Source organism: Athene noctua, chromosome 11 (assembly GCF_965140245.1).
Source record: "Athene noctua chromosome 11, bAthNoc1.hap1.1, whole genome shotgun sequence".
In the NCBI taxonomy this organism is placed as follows: Eukaryota; Metazoa; Chordata; class Aves; order Strigiformes; family Strigidae; genus Athene; species Athene noctua.
In genome coordinates, this window is record NC_134047.1 from 9,395,968 (window position 1) to 9,411,628 (window position 15,661).

The 15,661-nt window shown below is 36.3% G+C and overlaps 1 protein-coding gene across 4 annotated transcripts in view; it reads left to right on the top strand.

Annotated features, from left to right (window-relative positions):
• The window catches only part of LOC141964823 (phosphatidylinositol-binding clathrin assembly protein-like), a 33,214-nt gene extending 18,476 nt beyond the window's left edge, over positions 1-14,738 (top strand). Inside the window, exons 9-23 of one of the 4 annotated variants that reach the window (XM_074915630.1) lie at positions 157-242; positions 1,310-1,433; positions 3,141-3,277; positions 3,582-3,685; positions 4,552-4,698; positions 5,153-5,212; positions 5,311-5,421; positions 6,282-6,398; positions 6,525-6,555; positions 7,053-7,173; positions 9,120-9,143; positions 9,270-9,326; positions 9,640-9,747; positions 10,332-10,386; positions 10,573-14,738. In XM_074915630.1, coding sequence (XP_074771731.1) covers positions 157-242; positions 1,310-1,433; positions 3,141-3,277; positions 3,582-3,685; positions 4,552-4,698; positions 5,153-5,212; positions 5,311-5,421; positions 6,282-6,398; positions 6,525-6,555; positions 7,053-7,173; positions 9,120-9,143; positions 9,270-9,326; positions 9,640-9,747; positions 10,332-10,346 — 1,242 coding nt within the window. In that variant the 3' untranslated portion in view covers positions 10,347-10,386; positions 10,573-14,738. Of the gene's footprint in view, positions 1-156; positions 243-1,309; positions 1,434-3,140; positions 3,278-3,581; positions 3,686-4,551; positions 4,699-5,152; positions 5,213-5,310; positions 5,422-6,281; positions 6,399-6,524; positions 6,556-7,052; positions 7,174-9,119; positions 9,144-9,269; positions 9,327-9,639; positions 9,748-10,331 lie in introns of all 4 variants that reach the window. The other 3 variants (XM_074915631.1, XM_074915629.1, XM_074915633.1) reach the window with 3 other exon arrangements.
• Positions 14,739-15,661: the final 923 nt, after the last annotated feature.

The window sequence follows — 15,661 nt, forward strand, 5'->3', positions numbered from 1 at the left end:
GAACCACAACTGGGGTAGATGGAATTCAGGAGTGCAGGATGTCTGCAAAACCCAAAGACACGGTTATTGATGTGTGGGGTTTTGTTTGTTTTTAGTGAATGGGAAACAATGATGTATTGTCTAGAAGCAGTGTTTAATAAATACTTTTAACTTTAGGCACCCAGCAGCTTGCTTGAAGCACTGGAACAGCATTTGGCTTCTGTGGAGGGAAAGAAAACAAAAGAAGTCTCTGCTGCCAGCAGGTGAGCACCCAATGAATTACAATGATGCCTATACTTAGGATTTGTCATCTTCACACTAAGAATTTTCACGATTCAGTTGCTTGGTGTTCTTGAATTTTATTCACTTCCAAATGTATTTTCCTAGAAGTATAAATGAAGCATCTAGTGAGTAAGTAGTCTGATATCTTAGTCACATTTGAAATCTAGGTATGTCCTCCTGTGTCTCTGACAAACTTATGCTGTAATAAACCAGTGAGCTGAGACCTTGTATATTATTCTTTCTACTTGTTTGAAGTCTTTGGGCTTCTAAGACTTCTAAGGTATTTGGATTTTGAGGCTCTTTTTACCCAAGATAGGATAGTATTTATCTTTATTGTCAATTATTTGCCTCTCAGATCATGGTATTTTAACCTCCTTATAGAAGTCCTTTGGTCTATTCTCAGAACAGCCAAATTAACTCAGATGCTTTGTGCTTGACAGGAATTACTATTCTTTGTCAAGTGTGGTATCAATATATATGAACAGTACTTAGGACTAAAGAGTGAGAGATCTCTTTTGGCATAGGCATTCTCTCACAGAAACTTGGTAGCTACTGATAAATGTATCTCTGAAAGCTACATGAGTTTTCTGTCTTGCTACTCAGATTTTGGTTTTTTGTAAGTATCTGAGGATTCACTACCACAGTATCCTGCTAAGAAGTATACAACGTAGGGAGTAACTTCTGTGCTCTGTTTATTGTTACACATATAATATGTACGAAAAAGGTTTCTGTGCCTCTGCAACTTGAATGGAATAGAATTCCAGTCTACTCTATATGACCTTAAAGAAAAAAGACAACTGTTATGTTCTGCGCTTTCCAGTTCCTACCTGCTGAAACTTGAGGGCATAAGCCTGTGTACTCATGCAGCTTTTTCACCAGACTCCCTCATTATTGGGGTGTCTGCTTTTCTGTATCAGAGTAAGGGAAGGAAAGACTGGTGTGGAGGGAGAATGACACACAACTAGATAAGGCACTTGGTAATTAAACTAGAAGTAATATATACTTGACTGTTTTTCTTAAAACTTTTTAAAATTATTACTGTCTTTAGAGCTAGTGCCCTATCCAGTGCTGTTTCCACACTTGCCAGTACAGGAATGTCATTTAGCAGGATGGATGAGAAGGAAAAGCAGCAGGCGTTGGAGGAGGAACAAGCTAGACTGCAGGCACTTAAGGTACTATATTTTTTTACAAGTTTGTGTTCTGAGATTTGTTTTTTTATTTGGATGCAAATGACGACTAAGTTTGACTTAAAATAGTGTATGGTGGGAACTCTCATCTTAGAGACCAAGACATGATTCTGTAGGATGCAGGTTGATGGCTGCCACTATGTGGTGACCCTTCTACCAGGAGTATGATTTGAATAGCAGCTAGCTGATATTAATAACTTACATTCTTCCTTCCAAGAGATTGTTATTTATCTCAGAGATTCACAAAATGAGTATACAACAATTCTAGGTTAGATTCTGCAGCTGATCATACAGTGTTGCTATTGTAAGACTGGTTATTGATAGGAGGGAATTATTTTTTCCCCATGATGTATGGAATATGGCTTAAGTGTGATTCTTCAGTTGTCTTGCTCATAATGAGAATATATGCTATAGTTGTGTCCATGTTTAACTGCTCTTATTTATAATTCTATAATTTAGTTTGAAAAAAATGTTTTAAATCATGTGTATTTAGGTATAACTTGACTTTGAATAATAATGCATTTGGAAGAAAATTGATGTGTTCCGTCTTGGTTCCTTAATGAGCTTTCCTTTGCTCATTGGTACTTGCTGACTAGTTGTCTTAGTAACATCCCTGTCTTAAGGCCTGAATCCTGGTCCTCCAGATCCTTTTAACCCGTTTGAGAACATACACAGTATAAAATCTCGAACAAGACAAGATGCTTTTCTTGCTGAAAGCTGAATCTGTAGTTCTGCCATGCCCCACATGCATGTGCCTGGGACAGTTGGGAATTTTTCTTGTGTTGCTTTAACATCTCTAGACACACCTAAATGATGAGGCAACTCTGCTCATGTCTTCTGGAGGCCACACTGAGAGCCTTAAAACTATTGGGAGCCTGAGAGTAAACTGTGATGGTCATGCAGAGTTGAGTTTCATCTCTGGAGTTAGAGGTCTAGTGAAGATTCTCTACTTTCCTGATTTGGTGTGTGACATATTTTTCAAATCAATGTGAAGAATGTTTTTTGCTATTAGACTGTGAACTTAGTATGCCTTGCTACCTGCTGCTGAACTTGATACAATTTTTCATTTTGGGGGCGGGGAAGCTTGCAAGCTCACTCAAGGCTTTACTTGAGGAATGTAAGCATTCCTCAAGAAACATGTGCTTTGACCTGTGCTGTATAAATGCAGTGGGCCTCTAGAAGTAATGAAATCAAAAAAATAACGAAAATAATGAAATAAAAAAAATCAACATGAACTGAATTTTTATTTTGCTAGTTTAAGAGCAACACCATATGGTTGTTACTATATGATGCTCATTGTCAGTCTGACTTCTGAATGAACTATGAAGAGATTCTCACAGTAGAAAGAGATGGGCCTTCCTGTACAAAGGTCCACTGACCTGTTTCTCTGAGTGACTATGAAGGGAGCCTAGAATGTGCAGCTTGTCTAGAAGTGTTTTACTTCTAGGCAGTTATAGATAGTTTAAAAAAGCAATTATTTTGAAAATCAAGGTGTGAGTTGAGGTTTTAAGGCTTTGATAAAACAAATACTCTTATCTCTAATTGCAATCATTTTTTCTGTTTTCAGGACTTTACAGAAGAAAAATTGTTTTATTAAAGACCCTAATTAAAATTTCTTGGGAAATATGTTCAGGACTTAAGGGTTAATAAATTAACAAAACTAAAATGCAAATCATATATTTCATCTTTCAGGAGCAGCGATTAAGAGAGATTTCTGTAGTATCAAATTCCACTCCCACATCAGCATCCCCAAGCACCTTATCAGGAAAAAGTGTGAATACCACTGTAGCTGTTGACCTCTTTGCAGTACCAGCACCCACAACAAATAGGTGAGAGATACTTTGCTTTCTGAAGCAAGCAGGAATTATTGCATTGGCCTGTAGCTCCATGATCAAATGCAAAGCACTGATCCTAGTTACTTTTCAAGAATAACCTTTTGCTGATGCTTTCCTGGTGTATTCACAGGAATTTTGGTATCGGTCAGTAAGTGCTTAATTACTAGTTTTGTACCACTATTATTGATGGGCTACTAGTGAACAAGAGAAGGAGAGATTGGTCTGAGTGTTTGTATAACACAAGAATACAATGCCTATTACATATCTTCATGGGTTTTTTTTCTCTTTTCTTATTCAGCATGCCCAACCTTTCTAGTGATCTTTTTGATCTTCAGCCTGCATTCGTTCCAACTGTGCAGAGTACTCCAGCTATATCAACATCAGCAAGCAGTGCTTGGGGAGGTGAGCTGATATCATGATTTGACTGTCTAAATGATGGGTGAATTCTTAGAATACAAGAATGAATAAAATGCAGATTCATACTTAATTGAATCTACATCTTAAACCTTAATTACTTTGCATCCAAACATTTCTATCCTTGACAGAATATAAAATACATCATCTGAAAGCTCTGGCAAACTTGTTACAGGAAAGTTACTTTTTCTTAACACGTAGCTGTAGTGTTGATGTGCAGTAGATGGAATGAAGGAACTAGTCAGTAAAGGGTACAGGTAGAAGAAAGGTAACTAAAAATCAAAGTTTAAAAATGCAGATGTAACTGAAAAGGTGCTGGACTGGTATTTCCATTCCATTAAGTGATATTTAATACACTTTTCACTTAAGAGGTGTTGGTGACTTCAGAGTTCTTAAAGCTGCTGTTCTCAGTTTCTTAGGCACAGCATTCTCTGTACCCTCACCCATCCCTCCAAAGAACAATCAGAATAGATGTTGAAGAAATGTCTTAAATGCTGAAATAAGCCAATGTTAACACCATTCAAAGTGTTGGTATTTTAATAGGTAACTTTATGTGCTATTTAAAAGATAGATTCTTGAAGCCAAAAACATAGTATCATAACTTTTTTGATTGATAAATGTTCTGTCATTCTCCATCTTCCACCCAATGGCAATACTAGAATTATTTTCCCTAAAAAAAAGTTGTTAGGATTTTTATCTGAAACTAAAAATTTGTACCTTTAATGGGCTGATCAATAGGTGCAATATTTACAGTTTGAGTTTGTCTAGGGATTCTCATATTCAGTCATTTCGGTCTGTTTTTCTTTTCCATTATTTGTACTCTGTATTCTTTCCTTTACTTCTGCATCTGAAAGGTCCTTTCTCGTCCTCAAATGGTTGTGTTGGTTCTCCACCTCATCTGGACATCTTTGACATGAAGCCAGTTGAAGAAGCTGTAAAATCTACCACCCCTTTCATCAATTCTACCTTTTCCTCCAAACAAACGGTGGAACTGTTTAGTGGTAAAAAACCAAACAAAACCCATGTAATTTCTTTGCAACTGGAGATGATAATGCAGATGAACTGGGCGGTGTAATCTTTTTGCGGTTTGGACCAATCTTCACTTTTTATTAACAAGTTAAAATGGTGCATTAATTCCAGATGCAGTAAATTATAAGTTTCCTTAAAGTTTTACTTCTACAGTTGAAGTAACTCATTATTTTGTTCAGCTTGCCCAACCTAGACATCCTAAGAATTGCGATGTTGCTGGAATTTTTGCCGATTTCTTTCAAACTGCAACCTCTTTTCTCTTTTGTAACGGGGAATGCAGGAGTTACTTGAGCTTCCAAATTTGTTAAATAAAACATCCTTTTTTATTACTAAAAATTTATCATTTTTAACTGCAGACTTAATTTTTGGGCCCCCACTTCCCTTTCCTCTTAAACTGATCTTATTTTCCTCTCTCTTTTTACAAAGATGACTTTAGTGGTCATAAACCTACATATGCTTCTGTGTATCATCCTCTGACTGTTGATGGTAATTTGATTTTATTTTTTAAAAAACTTTTTGATTTCACTGTAATGAGTGGTATTACTCCATAGGTGTATTTGATTACTCTAAATTTTTTTTTTCAGGTTTTCCTCTTCATTCAGCTCCTCCAAGTACCACCTCTTCTACAATTAACGTGGACTTTGATGCTGTTTTTGGAGGAAAATCTACAGTACCAGAGTACAGGCCTACAAGTGGTAAAAACACACTTATGACTAATTTACACCCTTCAGTCAACTGTTGCTTAACAATTTAGCATAATTGTTATTGCAGTTCAAAATTAAGTAACTTAATACATCTGCAAGCTGATTATAGGGCTGATAAGATAACAGACAATCAGTTCGGTTACATTTACTTGAGAATGAGCTTTGACTAATTTCATATACTATGTAATAATGGTTTCCTCTCTTTTTGGGGGAATGAACATTGAACGTGGCTCACTGGATGTCTCTTTACGGGTAAGCTTTATGTTAATCTGTTTTCAGTGCTTATGACTTAATTGTTTCCTCTTGATACATGATAATGAGTTCCCTCTAACTTCACTGAGAGGTACTGTACTTAGGAAAATGCAAAACCATGTGTATATGTTGCTTGAAGACCAGCTGAGTTACAGTCTTTTGGTGCTGTTGGGCTATATATTCAAAGTCCATATGAATACAGAGTAAAGAAATTCTTGTGTACATTCAGGATACTAGCAGTATCATGAAATTACTGCTATATTGTGTAACGAGAAAAGTTTGGAACTAACGTTAACATTCTTTCTTCAGTTGTAGGGGAGAGTCCTCTTAATCTAAAAATACTATTACTGATGAAGTAAATTAAAGATTCTACTAGATTAGTGTCTACAATATAGTATTCCATTAAAAAGAGGCTAAACTATGCTGTCTAAGCCTTAAACACTTCCAGCATGTTAAACCTCCACATATAAATACGCAAACTACTCAGTGTTCTATAAAGAAAATATCTCCCTGGCTTATGGATGCCTTTCATTAAATGCAATGTAACTGCTTTGTTAACAGTTGCTTTTGTGTTCTTTATTTAGCTTTTAACTTTCTAGATGATGTATTGCAACCCACAGTACCACCACAAAGTCAAAGAGCCACTTTAGCCAACCAGCAAAGTGGAAAAATTTTGGCAAATGACCTTGATTCTTCACTTGCTAATCTAGTGGGAAGTAAGTGTGAAGCTTTTAAATTTGATACTTTCCCATTTGTTACTGAAAACAAAAATTCCTCCTCACTACCCTCCCACCCCCATTAAAAATACTTAGGGATCTTTTTCTGTTTCTCCTTCCCCTCAGATCTTGGGTTTGGAGGAACTCCATCCAAAAAGTAAGTGGCGTATGTTTACGTACAATATTCTCACATGACTGTTTGGTAGTCTGTGGCACAGTTTACCAGCATTAACATGGCAAGAGTTCCAACTCTTGAAAAGTACTCTTGTACAAGAACAGCACTGAACCAGGAAGTTTGTGGTCAGTCACCATAATAGCCAACGTTAACTTTTGAAGTAATTCAGTTTTGCAATTGCTGTATTTTTGTTTGAGTATTCTTATGAAGCACCATAAAAGATCTGGCAGTTACATCAAACTCCAATTAACCATTATGCTGTACAGTGCAGTAATGGTAGTTTACTTTTAAGACAAAACAGAACCTCCAGATTTCATACTTACTTGAACACAGATACATAAGTAGTTGCTGAAATTCTGAGTGTTTCTTCCACCCATAGATTTCAGCTGTGTATTGTATTAAGGCATGTTTTGGGTTTTCATTGTGATGTGTTACTTTAGCTGTTGTCTCTCTAAAACTAATACTAGTTTAATTTTTAGATCAGATATGCAGTGGACACAGCCTGCAGAGAAAAAACTTACTGGTGGAACAAACTGGCAAGCAAAGACAAGCACATCAACCACATGGAACCCTACTCCCTTACCCACTATTCCACATATGGTAATTTCTGTACTATTGAAATTGGGCTTCATTCTAGCAAATGCTACTTCCCTGCTTGAATTAGTTTTAAAAGAATAGCAAAGGCTGTTTGGGACAAGACTGGGGGCAGAGGGGAATGCTTGTAAGATCACTTCTCAAACTGAATGAGGTAGAGATTTTAGTGTGCTTTATTTCCCCTCACTGTAAAACTTGTCTGTTGAAGACTTAAATAATCAGCCTTTCACTTGAGATGTGTCTCAGTTCATAACTTCTTTTTGAATTGAAACAAATTACCTCAAACTAGAAAATTTATGTGCATGTTTGAGATGATCCTACCCCCGTCCCACGCACACACATATACATGCACCTTTAAGAATCCTAAGAATGTGTTTCAAGGGCAAAACTGCTCTTCCTTCCAGTTTTCACTCCTTTTTCAGTTTTGTCACATGAAACACTGCTGCAACCCCTGCAAGGCACCATAATGATCAGGTCAAGCAGCACTTTGGACTTTTATGATAATGCTCAGCAGTATTTTGTACTGTGTTAAAAATATGAAGTTGCTAAATGGAAGCTTTGTAGTTATTTAAATGAAGAATTTTTCATATTTTGGTGCAGTGTTTGTAGGCAACTGACTTTTATGCTTTTAAAAGATTTTTTGGAATGTCTTTTCATATATATTCATACAAATATACACCACTTCTGAAATATAACTGTCTTAGAAGTAGAATGTTCATCTCAGTTACATGTACAACTGGGGTAATTACCACATTTGCTATGAATTTTGGACTGCTGTCTGACTTTATTTTCCAATAAGAACAGCTTTGCCTGCAGTGCCTGTTTTCCTCATCTTACATGGGTGTTCTCATTCAAAGTTACAAAGTTGAATATTAAATCTGGTATTAGACTCAAAAATGAAACTCAGAAATTCAGATGAGAATGTGTCAGTTGTATATAGCACTTTTATGTGAGACTTCTGAGACCATAAAAATCTTTTTATCCCCTCTTGATGCTCTAGAACAGGTTATGTTAGACTGCCAATGCATTTTTATTTTTGAAAGATAAGAGAGCACCTTGGCAACCATTGATTACTGTGGTTTTGGGTTGTGTGTTTTTATTTCATGTGTTCACCTTTAATACTTTCTGGTCTAAGCATTTGAGTGCTCACTCACTTGCTTGGAATTCCAACAATTAATAATGCAAAGAACTAGCTTAGCTATGAGCATCTTTTAAAAATCAGTGCTGGCAAGATCTAACTCTCCTAGCTTGGGCTGTGGCATTCAGAGTACTAACCCTCCAATTCATGTATAGTCTGCATACTCTTCCATAGTGAAGTATTTTAACTAGCACTCTGTTTTTAATAAAATTAGCACTACTTAACAATGCATGGCAATATGAAGTGCATGCATCACTGTGCCTGTGAACATAACCTGATATAAGTTATTACTTTCTTAAGATGCCGCTCTTCTTTTTTTTCATATTGTGATATGTTGCAGACATCAGAAATGAGTGTGTGAGCAACATTTACCCGACTAAACACCTATTGCTATTTTGCTATTTGTTTCTTAAGCTGAATGGTCACTGGCTTCCTTGTTTTTTTTTTTCTGTGCCCTTCTCGCATATAATGGGAGGAAGAAGGAATATTGCATGCCATGCCCTCTAAAAGCTTCATGCAAATTTTTGTGCAAGGAATAATCCTCAAGTCTGGCTAGGTTTAGTCAAATTTCTGGTTTTGCTGTAAGTCCTATTACTGATAGCTTTCTAGGCAGGGAGCCTGTCCAGGTTAAAAGGCATAGTTGCTGATGTTGTTGTATTTGCACTTTTTTTCCTCCCCCTTTAATTATTTTAATAAATGAGTTGGGCATAGTTAGACAGTTATGGTGCTGGACTTGAATCCATCCCTTAGTTAGAATTTCCAGTTCAAATACCTCTTAAATAATTTTCTGTCCTTACTCCTTTTGCTGTGCCAGAATGGAGTACACTATCCTGGATATGTAAGTCAATTTCTTGTAAATATGTTGGATATTTTAAGTATTGAAAAATATGTATTTTTAAGTCTTACACATATTTCTAGTATGCATGATCTTATCTAAAGTATATTAAAACTTTCTTATTTTAAGGTACCTGCTCCTATTGCATACCCATTGACCACACCTCAAGTGCCTGTATATGGAATGGTAAGAAATGTGATTGTCTTGTATTCCTGAAAAACCTAGTTGTCCCCAGTGGTTTGTTTCATGGCAGGTATTATTATGCTCAAATCATCCTGCAACATATGTGTATTGTTTTGTAAGGTCAATAGTGTGTGCAATAGCTTTTTCACACTGTGCATTGGAAGAGATTACTCAAAATTTCATAGAGCAAGCTTTTTTAAAAGCTTTGGCTTTACTATGTGTGTGTATTTTCTACTATACTTAATGTGAAAAGATAAATCTAGAATTAGCTTGAATTTTATGTACCTGTTTTGTGCGGGTTTTGTTTTTCTAACAGGTACCTCCTCAGGTTGGAGCTGCTCCTTTGATGGCACCCCAATCAATGATGTATACACAGCCTGGTTTAAGGCCAACAAATCCTTTTGCACCTGTTTCTGAAACTCAGGTGAACTGTTTTCTTTAATTTTGAGATCACATTGAAACTTTAGTCTTGGTATAAGCAACCTAAAGTTTCATGAAGGGCTACTAATATATTTCTGCATTGGAAAGCGAGGGGTTCATCAGTCAAGGGCAACAGCTTTTGCTGGCAAATAAGCAAATTCAGGTGGTGAGAGCATGCAAATGTAGGAAGCAAGGAAGAAAGTAAAAATCAGAGATCTAGTGGCTAATTCCTTACTGTGTCAGTATTAAGAAATTGAGTGGTAAATACATAGAATTTAGATTTTCTATGACATTAGCTGGATACTTGGTTTAGTTATGCTGACCAGAGCAGTGGTGAAAGCTTTCTGAAAGATCAGGTGGTGGGTAAGTGGAAAAGGCATGGACAAGAGATCATTCAAGCTGAAGAAACTGTGTACTCCTGTTGTCCAAATATGTTCATGTTAATGTTCTCTGGGGATTTTTTTAAAGTGTCAAAACCTATAGTCTTAACTTGCAAGTAACAAGACAGTTGAATAGATCCATAATTCTACAACACTGAGAAACCATGTGTTATGTAAGTGGCATTAACATGTGATCTCTACTTCACAGATACAGTTTATGTAGAGCCGCCAAAGCAGCAAGATGTGAGAACAACCAAATACTGGTAAAAAAAGAAAAGACTGAATTTCAATCTTTCCATGATGTATTCCTGAACAGGGCAACTGTTTTCTACCCTGTATAATACAATATTATTTTGAATTGCAATGCTTTAGAGATTCTTGTTTATAACAGTCACTGCAGTGTGAAGTCATGTTTGTTCACTGATTTTTTTTTTTCTTAAACTGCTCAGCAGAAACCTGTATTTTATTGAGGTTGACTCAGAAAGTGCAAGTGGGATTATCATCTTCAAAGTTAAGAAGAGGGTTACGTGATTGCTCTACAACCTTATTCATCAGTGGATTACCTTAGGAACTTAACTGAGGATGTGAAAGCTATTTATTTTCTCCATAAATTATGTGGCTGTTGTAACCAAGACACAACACAAATGAAGTTGAGCAATAAAATTTTTATATGCTCTAATAAATACTCTGATAGAGCAATGCTTATATTATCATAAGGCCAATATTGTGTGAAATCAGACAGCTTTTTCACATTAGAATAGCTTATAGTAATTTGCAGACTTTATAATGTGAGTTTGAAATGCTGTGAATCAACAAGATATATACATATTACATATATATATATATATATAAAAATAAATTGCTCCATTGGTATGTCAGTGTTACATGGCTAGTTGAAAGAGCCAGGCTCTGGTAGGGGCTGAAAGTCTGTTATATGGGGTAGGGGAAACAAGGGTGTTACAGAACAGCATGTCCAGTCTCCAACAGGTGACAGTAGCTGCACTTCCATGGAGTGTCCTCTCTGCAGGTGGCATCTTTCGTAGCTCAAGGAAGAGTAGCTTTGGGAACCAGTGGAAGTGGGTATTGCCAGTAGCAGCAAATGGAAGCAACTTGAAATCTTTGTTGCTAACTGCAAAAGAGGCAAGAGATCAATTTTTTTTTTTTTAAAGTCCATTAGGTCAAAAGAAGCAAACCTTGCAGTAGTACTGACACTTGTGAACTGGCAACTATATTGAAATTATCCAGCTGTAGAGAATAGCTTGTGCTGCTTTTTGAAATAAGATCCTAGTTGTAAACCACATAAAAGTAATTATTTTTTAATGTGTAAATATGTGCAAACTTTTAGATAACCTTTTCTTTAATGCTGCAGTAATCTTTTTCTTCTGTAGTAATTTCAAGGTAAAAATGCCATGTTAAGAAATCTGGACTCTTTTTGAGAGGAAAATCTTTTAAATCTACTAATTTATGAGGTATGCTATTCAGGATGGGTCACATGTGTACAGACTTCTGGCATGTCTTTTGTATTTAACAATATTCCTCCAAAACTGAAATTGGCTATGAAAATGCCTTATTTTGTATTTTTCAATGTCTGATAGAAAGTGATAGCATTAAAAAAAACCTTATCAAGTAAATTAAATTGAGAGCAACCTTTCTTCCAGAAGTTTGTGGCAGAATGCAATGAAAAGCTCTCCTGTAAAACAACTTCTACTAATGAATAATATTAAAGAAGAGTTTTCAAAAAATTAATATTTTTTATTGTAACAATAGACCTCCAGAGTACCATGTCTTTTATCTTTTGGGGAGTCTATAATTGCAGAAATATCTCTGCCTCTCACGATAAATGTAAATGGGCCTGAGAATCTTGTCAAACTGTCCTGTAGAGAATTTCTAAAACACAGCACTTTCTTGATAGTGGGAACAAACCTTCTCTTTTTCTAAATGCTTAATTCTGTCCAAAGAGTGCAAAAGTAACATTTCTTAACCCTATGGAAATATTTTTTGCCAAATGAAACAACTCAAAAGAAACAAAATAACAAAGCAACTCCCAACCCTTGGAATCTGTAACCGCTAACTTTCTGGGACATGTAACCTTGCAGAAATTTAAAACTTGGAGTTTCTGGATGTGTATTGGTTTAAAAGAATTTGGACTGGTATATAGCAGAATTACAAAGGGCTTCAAGCTTTAATCCACCTTTATTGGGTTGAACAATTGTACAATTTTAAGCCAATGAGTTCTTCAGTGCCTACAGTTACCCTCCACATGATGAGGAAATAGATGCCATTTAGAATGGGTATTGTGTTGAGGGGACTATTTACTTAAAAAAAATAGTGAATTCCATTGATATATTCAGCATTGAGAAGTCTTGAGTTCAAATTAGACCGGTACATGTGGTAATAAATGTCTGGGCATTAATGACAGACCTGAAAGCAGGCAATTTCTAGTACTGTAAGCTGTTAGGTCTCTTTCTCATACTGAGTTGTACAAGTAATAATCCATTATTTTATTAAAATATGCAAATAAATGCCTGGCAAACAGTATATATTTGTTATAACTTCATTGCAGAGTGTTCTGAATATCTGGAATGTACTTTGCTCAGAAATGAATTTAGTACTAGGTATAGTTTGCACTACTTCTGATTTGCTCTGGATTTTTTAATGGTTCTTTGGTATGCTTTCTTGTAGCAAAGCTGTCTGATACCAATTTATTTAGTATTAAAAAAGGAGAAACAGCCACAAAGTACATCCTAAAAACTTTATAAGCTACCTTCTTTTTAGTCTCGTTCAGAATGTTTGATACATTAAAACACGACTTTCAGATTTTATCATTCAGAAGAAAAGACTGCTTTACACGTGTCTCTGCACAAAGGTGCAGAGGCCTGCTTTTTGCCAACCTCTTCTTTGTGCACATGCTGGAACGCATAAAATGGCAGAGCACTGTGTTTTAAATACCGTACTTCATACATTAGAAGTAAGAACCAAGGACTTGAGATGCTGTCAAGGCTTTTATGGCTCAGAACTTGTTCTCAACAAAAATACTTTGAAGACACAGGTTGTTCTTGAGGGTGACTGTAATAGCCCGCAAGAGCTGCGAATAGTAGTTGCAATGAGTGAAACACTGAAGAGACATGTATATACATGTGACTTTCCCTTTTGTTTCCTTCCAACTTGTTTGATCAGAATCCTGTTCTGAATACTTCAGAAAGCAGATAACTAAGATGTCACTCCATGTTTGTCTGAACAAGGAGAAAGACTTGAAGTATGCTGTGTGCTTTGCATTATTGTACTTTAGTGGGTCATTCAAGCCTAACTGGTGGGACTTCATGCTGCTACAGGGAGGCTTTCATGGGATATATACCATAACTTCTGGGGGAATTTGGAAAGGTTGATTGTGTTAGACTTGAAAGTGTACCTCTTTTTCAATAACTGGGGTTTTCTAATGTTCTCTAGATATAGTTTGACTTTGCCTCCAATAAGTTACTGATTTTTTTTTTTGGTAATTTTGGACACATGTACTAGAGGAATCTCAGTTCTGTGTACATAGTGGTGGAATACTTGTAGGTTAAAAATAATGAATGGACTTTTGTTTAAAAAACACACACAAAACCACCAACAAAAAACCTTCTGATTACAAGATTGAATACAGGGTGTATCCCCATCTGGGTTTTTTTGATGTGTGGCAGGGAGGGTGGGGTTACAATTAGAATAGTATGCACTGTGGATCGGTGCTTAATTTGTACATAAAAAGGAAAACTTTGTTTTGGGTAGTTTGTATTGTAAGGACAACATCTAAAGGCACTGTGTATCAGTCATTTATTTCCATTTAAAAGATTATATTTTTGAGCAATGGAAACTGTACATGTTATCATTTATACATTACTGATGGCTAGGAATATAGAAAACCTGTTGCTATTACTCTGAAGATGTATCTGACTTGTCATTGATATATATATATATATATATATACACATCACTGCATCGCTACTTCATGCAGATTCTCACGATCATTTATTTAAAGAGATTGTAGTAACTGGTAGAGTTACAACAGGAATTGTAACATCAAATCTTTCAGTAGATCTCAAATGTGTATCCTCCTTGTGATTTAAGTTTTAATCCTTTACCAAATGTTTGGCTGGAATTTCATTTTGGAGCAATGACAAAATAGGTGCTGGAACAGATTTCCCTCACCCCAACTCACACTTTACATTATTTATTTAATAGGTCTTGTTTTGTATGTTATGTTTTTCCCCATAACAGGTTTGTGCCTTTTATTGGATATTTATTTAAAAGGAGCTACTATAATTTAGGTTGTTCAGGCTTTTTTTCAAATGTATTCTTGTACAGCTGTTCCTTTACATGAGTTCCTCCATTTTATAAGAATACAGAATGTGTGGAAAATATACTAGCCACAAACTGGAAAAAAATTTTGAGGGTTTGATGTTCTGGGAATTAATAATTTTTTAAAAAGAAGCCTAAGCACAAGACTGGCTGTGTTGATATTTTAATTGTGGAACTTCACAATTTGTTAATACACAAACTGTTTGTTTTTTAAAAACTGCTCATATCCAATTATTTGATGAAACAAGTTTTGGAAAAAAATAAACTTTGGCACATGCAATCTGTGTGTGTGTACGTGATCATTCTTGAATGTGTTCTCAGGCTTCAGGCTTTCTATAATACAAATAGTAATGCTGAATTAAGATGCTTTATTAGTTTGTTACTCTTCTGCAATTACATTTAATGTGGTATTATGCCTTAAATTATCAGTGTACTGTAACTTCATCAGTAGACAAGTTTTCCTTTGATCTAATTTTTGTTTGGGAAGTAGTGGTTGGTTTTTTTTCTGTGCAGGACTTGACTGAGGGGGCAGTGGGGAGGGGAAGAGACAAAGCTGTTTCTATCATACCAGGCTGACTTCAGGTTCTTACCTGAGGTGTCTCACTGCATCCAGATGAGAAATAGGCCTTAACCAACACAAAGTACATTTTGTACTCAGTCACTCTAGGAGGTGTAAGGGTGGTTTTCATAGATCTGCTTATTACCGTGTGAAAAGTCTCAAGAAATCAACAGCCATAAAAACTTAATGGTGGAGTGTTTACTGCTTGTAGCTGCTTCTGGTGCCTGCAGGCTGGCAGAGTCTTGGGTTTTGGGTTTGGTTTAGCTTGCCTCAAGTTAGATTAACCAGTCCCCATTTCAGCACTGTGCTAAGGGCCTGCAAAAGACATGCTAGTAAGATCTGTCTTGTCCAGATGTTTCTTATTTATAAATTAGAAGCCTTGAAGACCAGTATTTTTAGGACCTGCTGCTTTGTTTCATTTCACTGTAGCGATTTGGTTCCAGTTAGGAGCTTGAACTATTTAATAGCTCATTCTTGCTGTGCCCTTGCCAGCTCTCTGCTTCCTATTGCTCATAAAGCCGGAGGCAGCAGCCCTGGGCTCCGGAGCTGAGGGGCCGGGCCGCCCTCTTCGGCCCCGGTGTGTCGACTGCGGGGGCCTGACCCCGTCCCTCCTCCTGCTGCAGGGTGGTAGAGGTTTAAACATG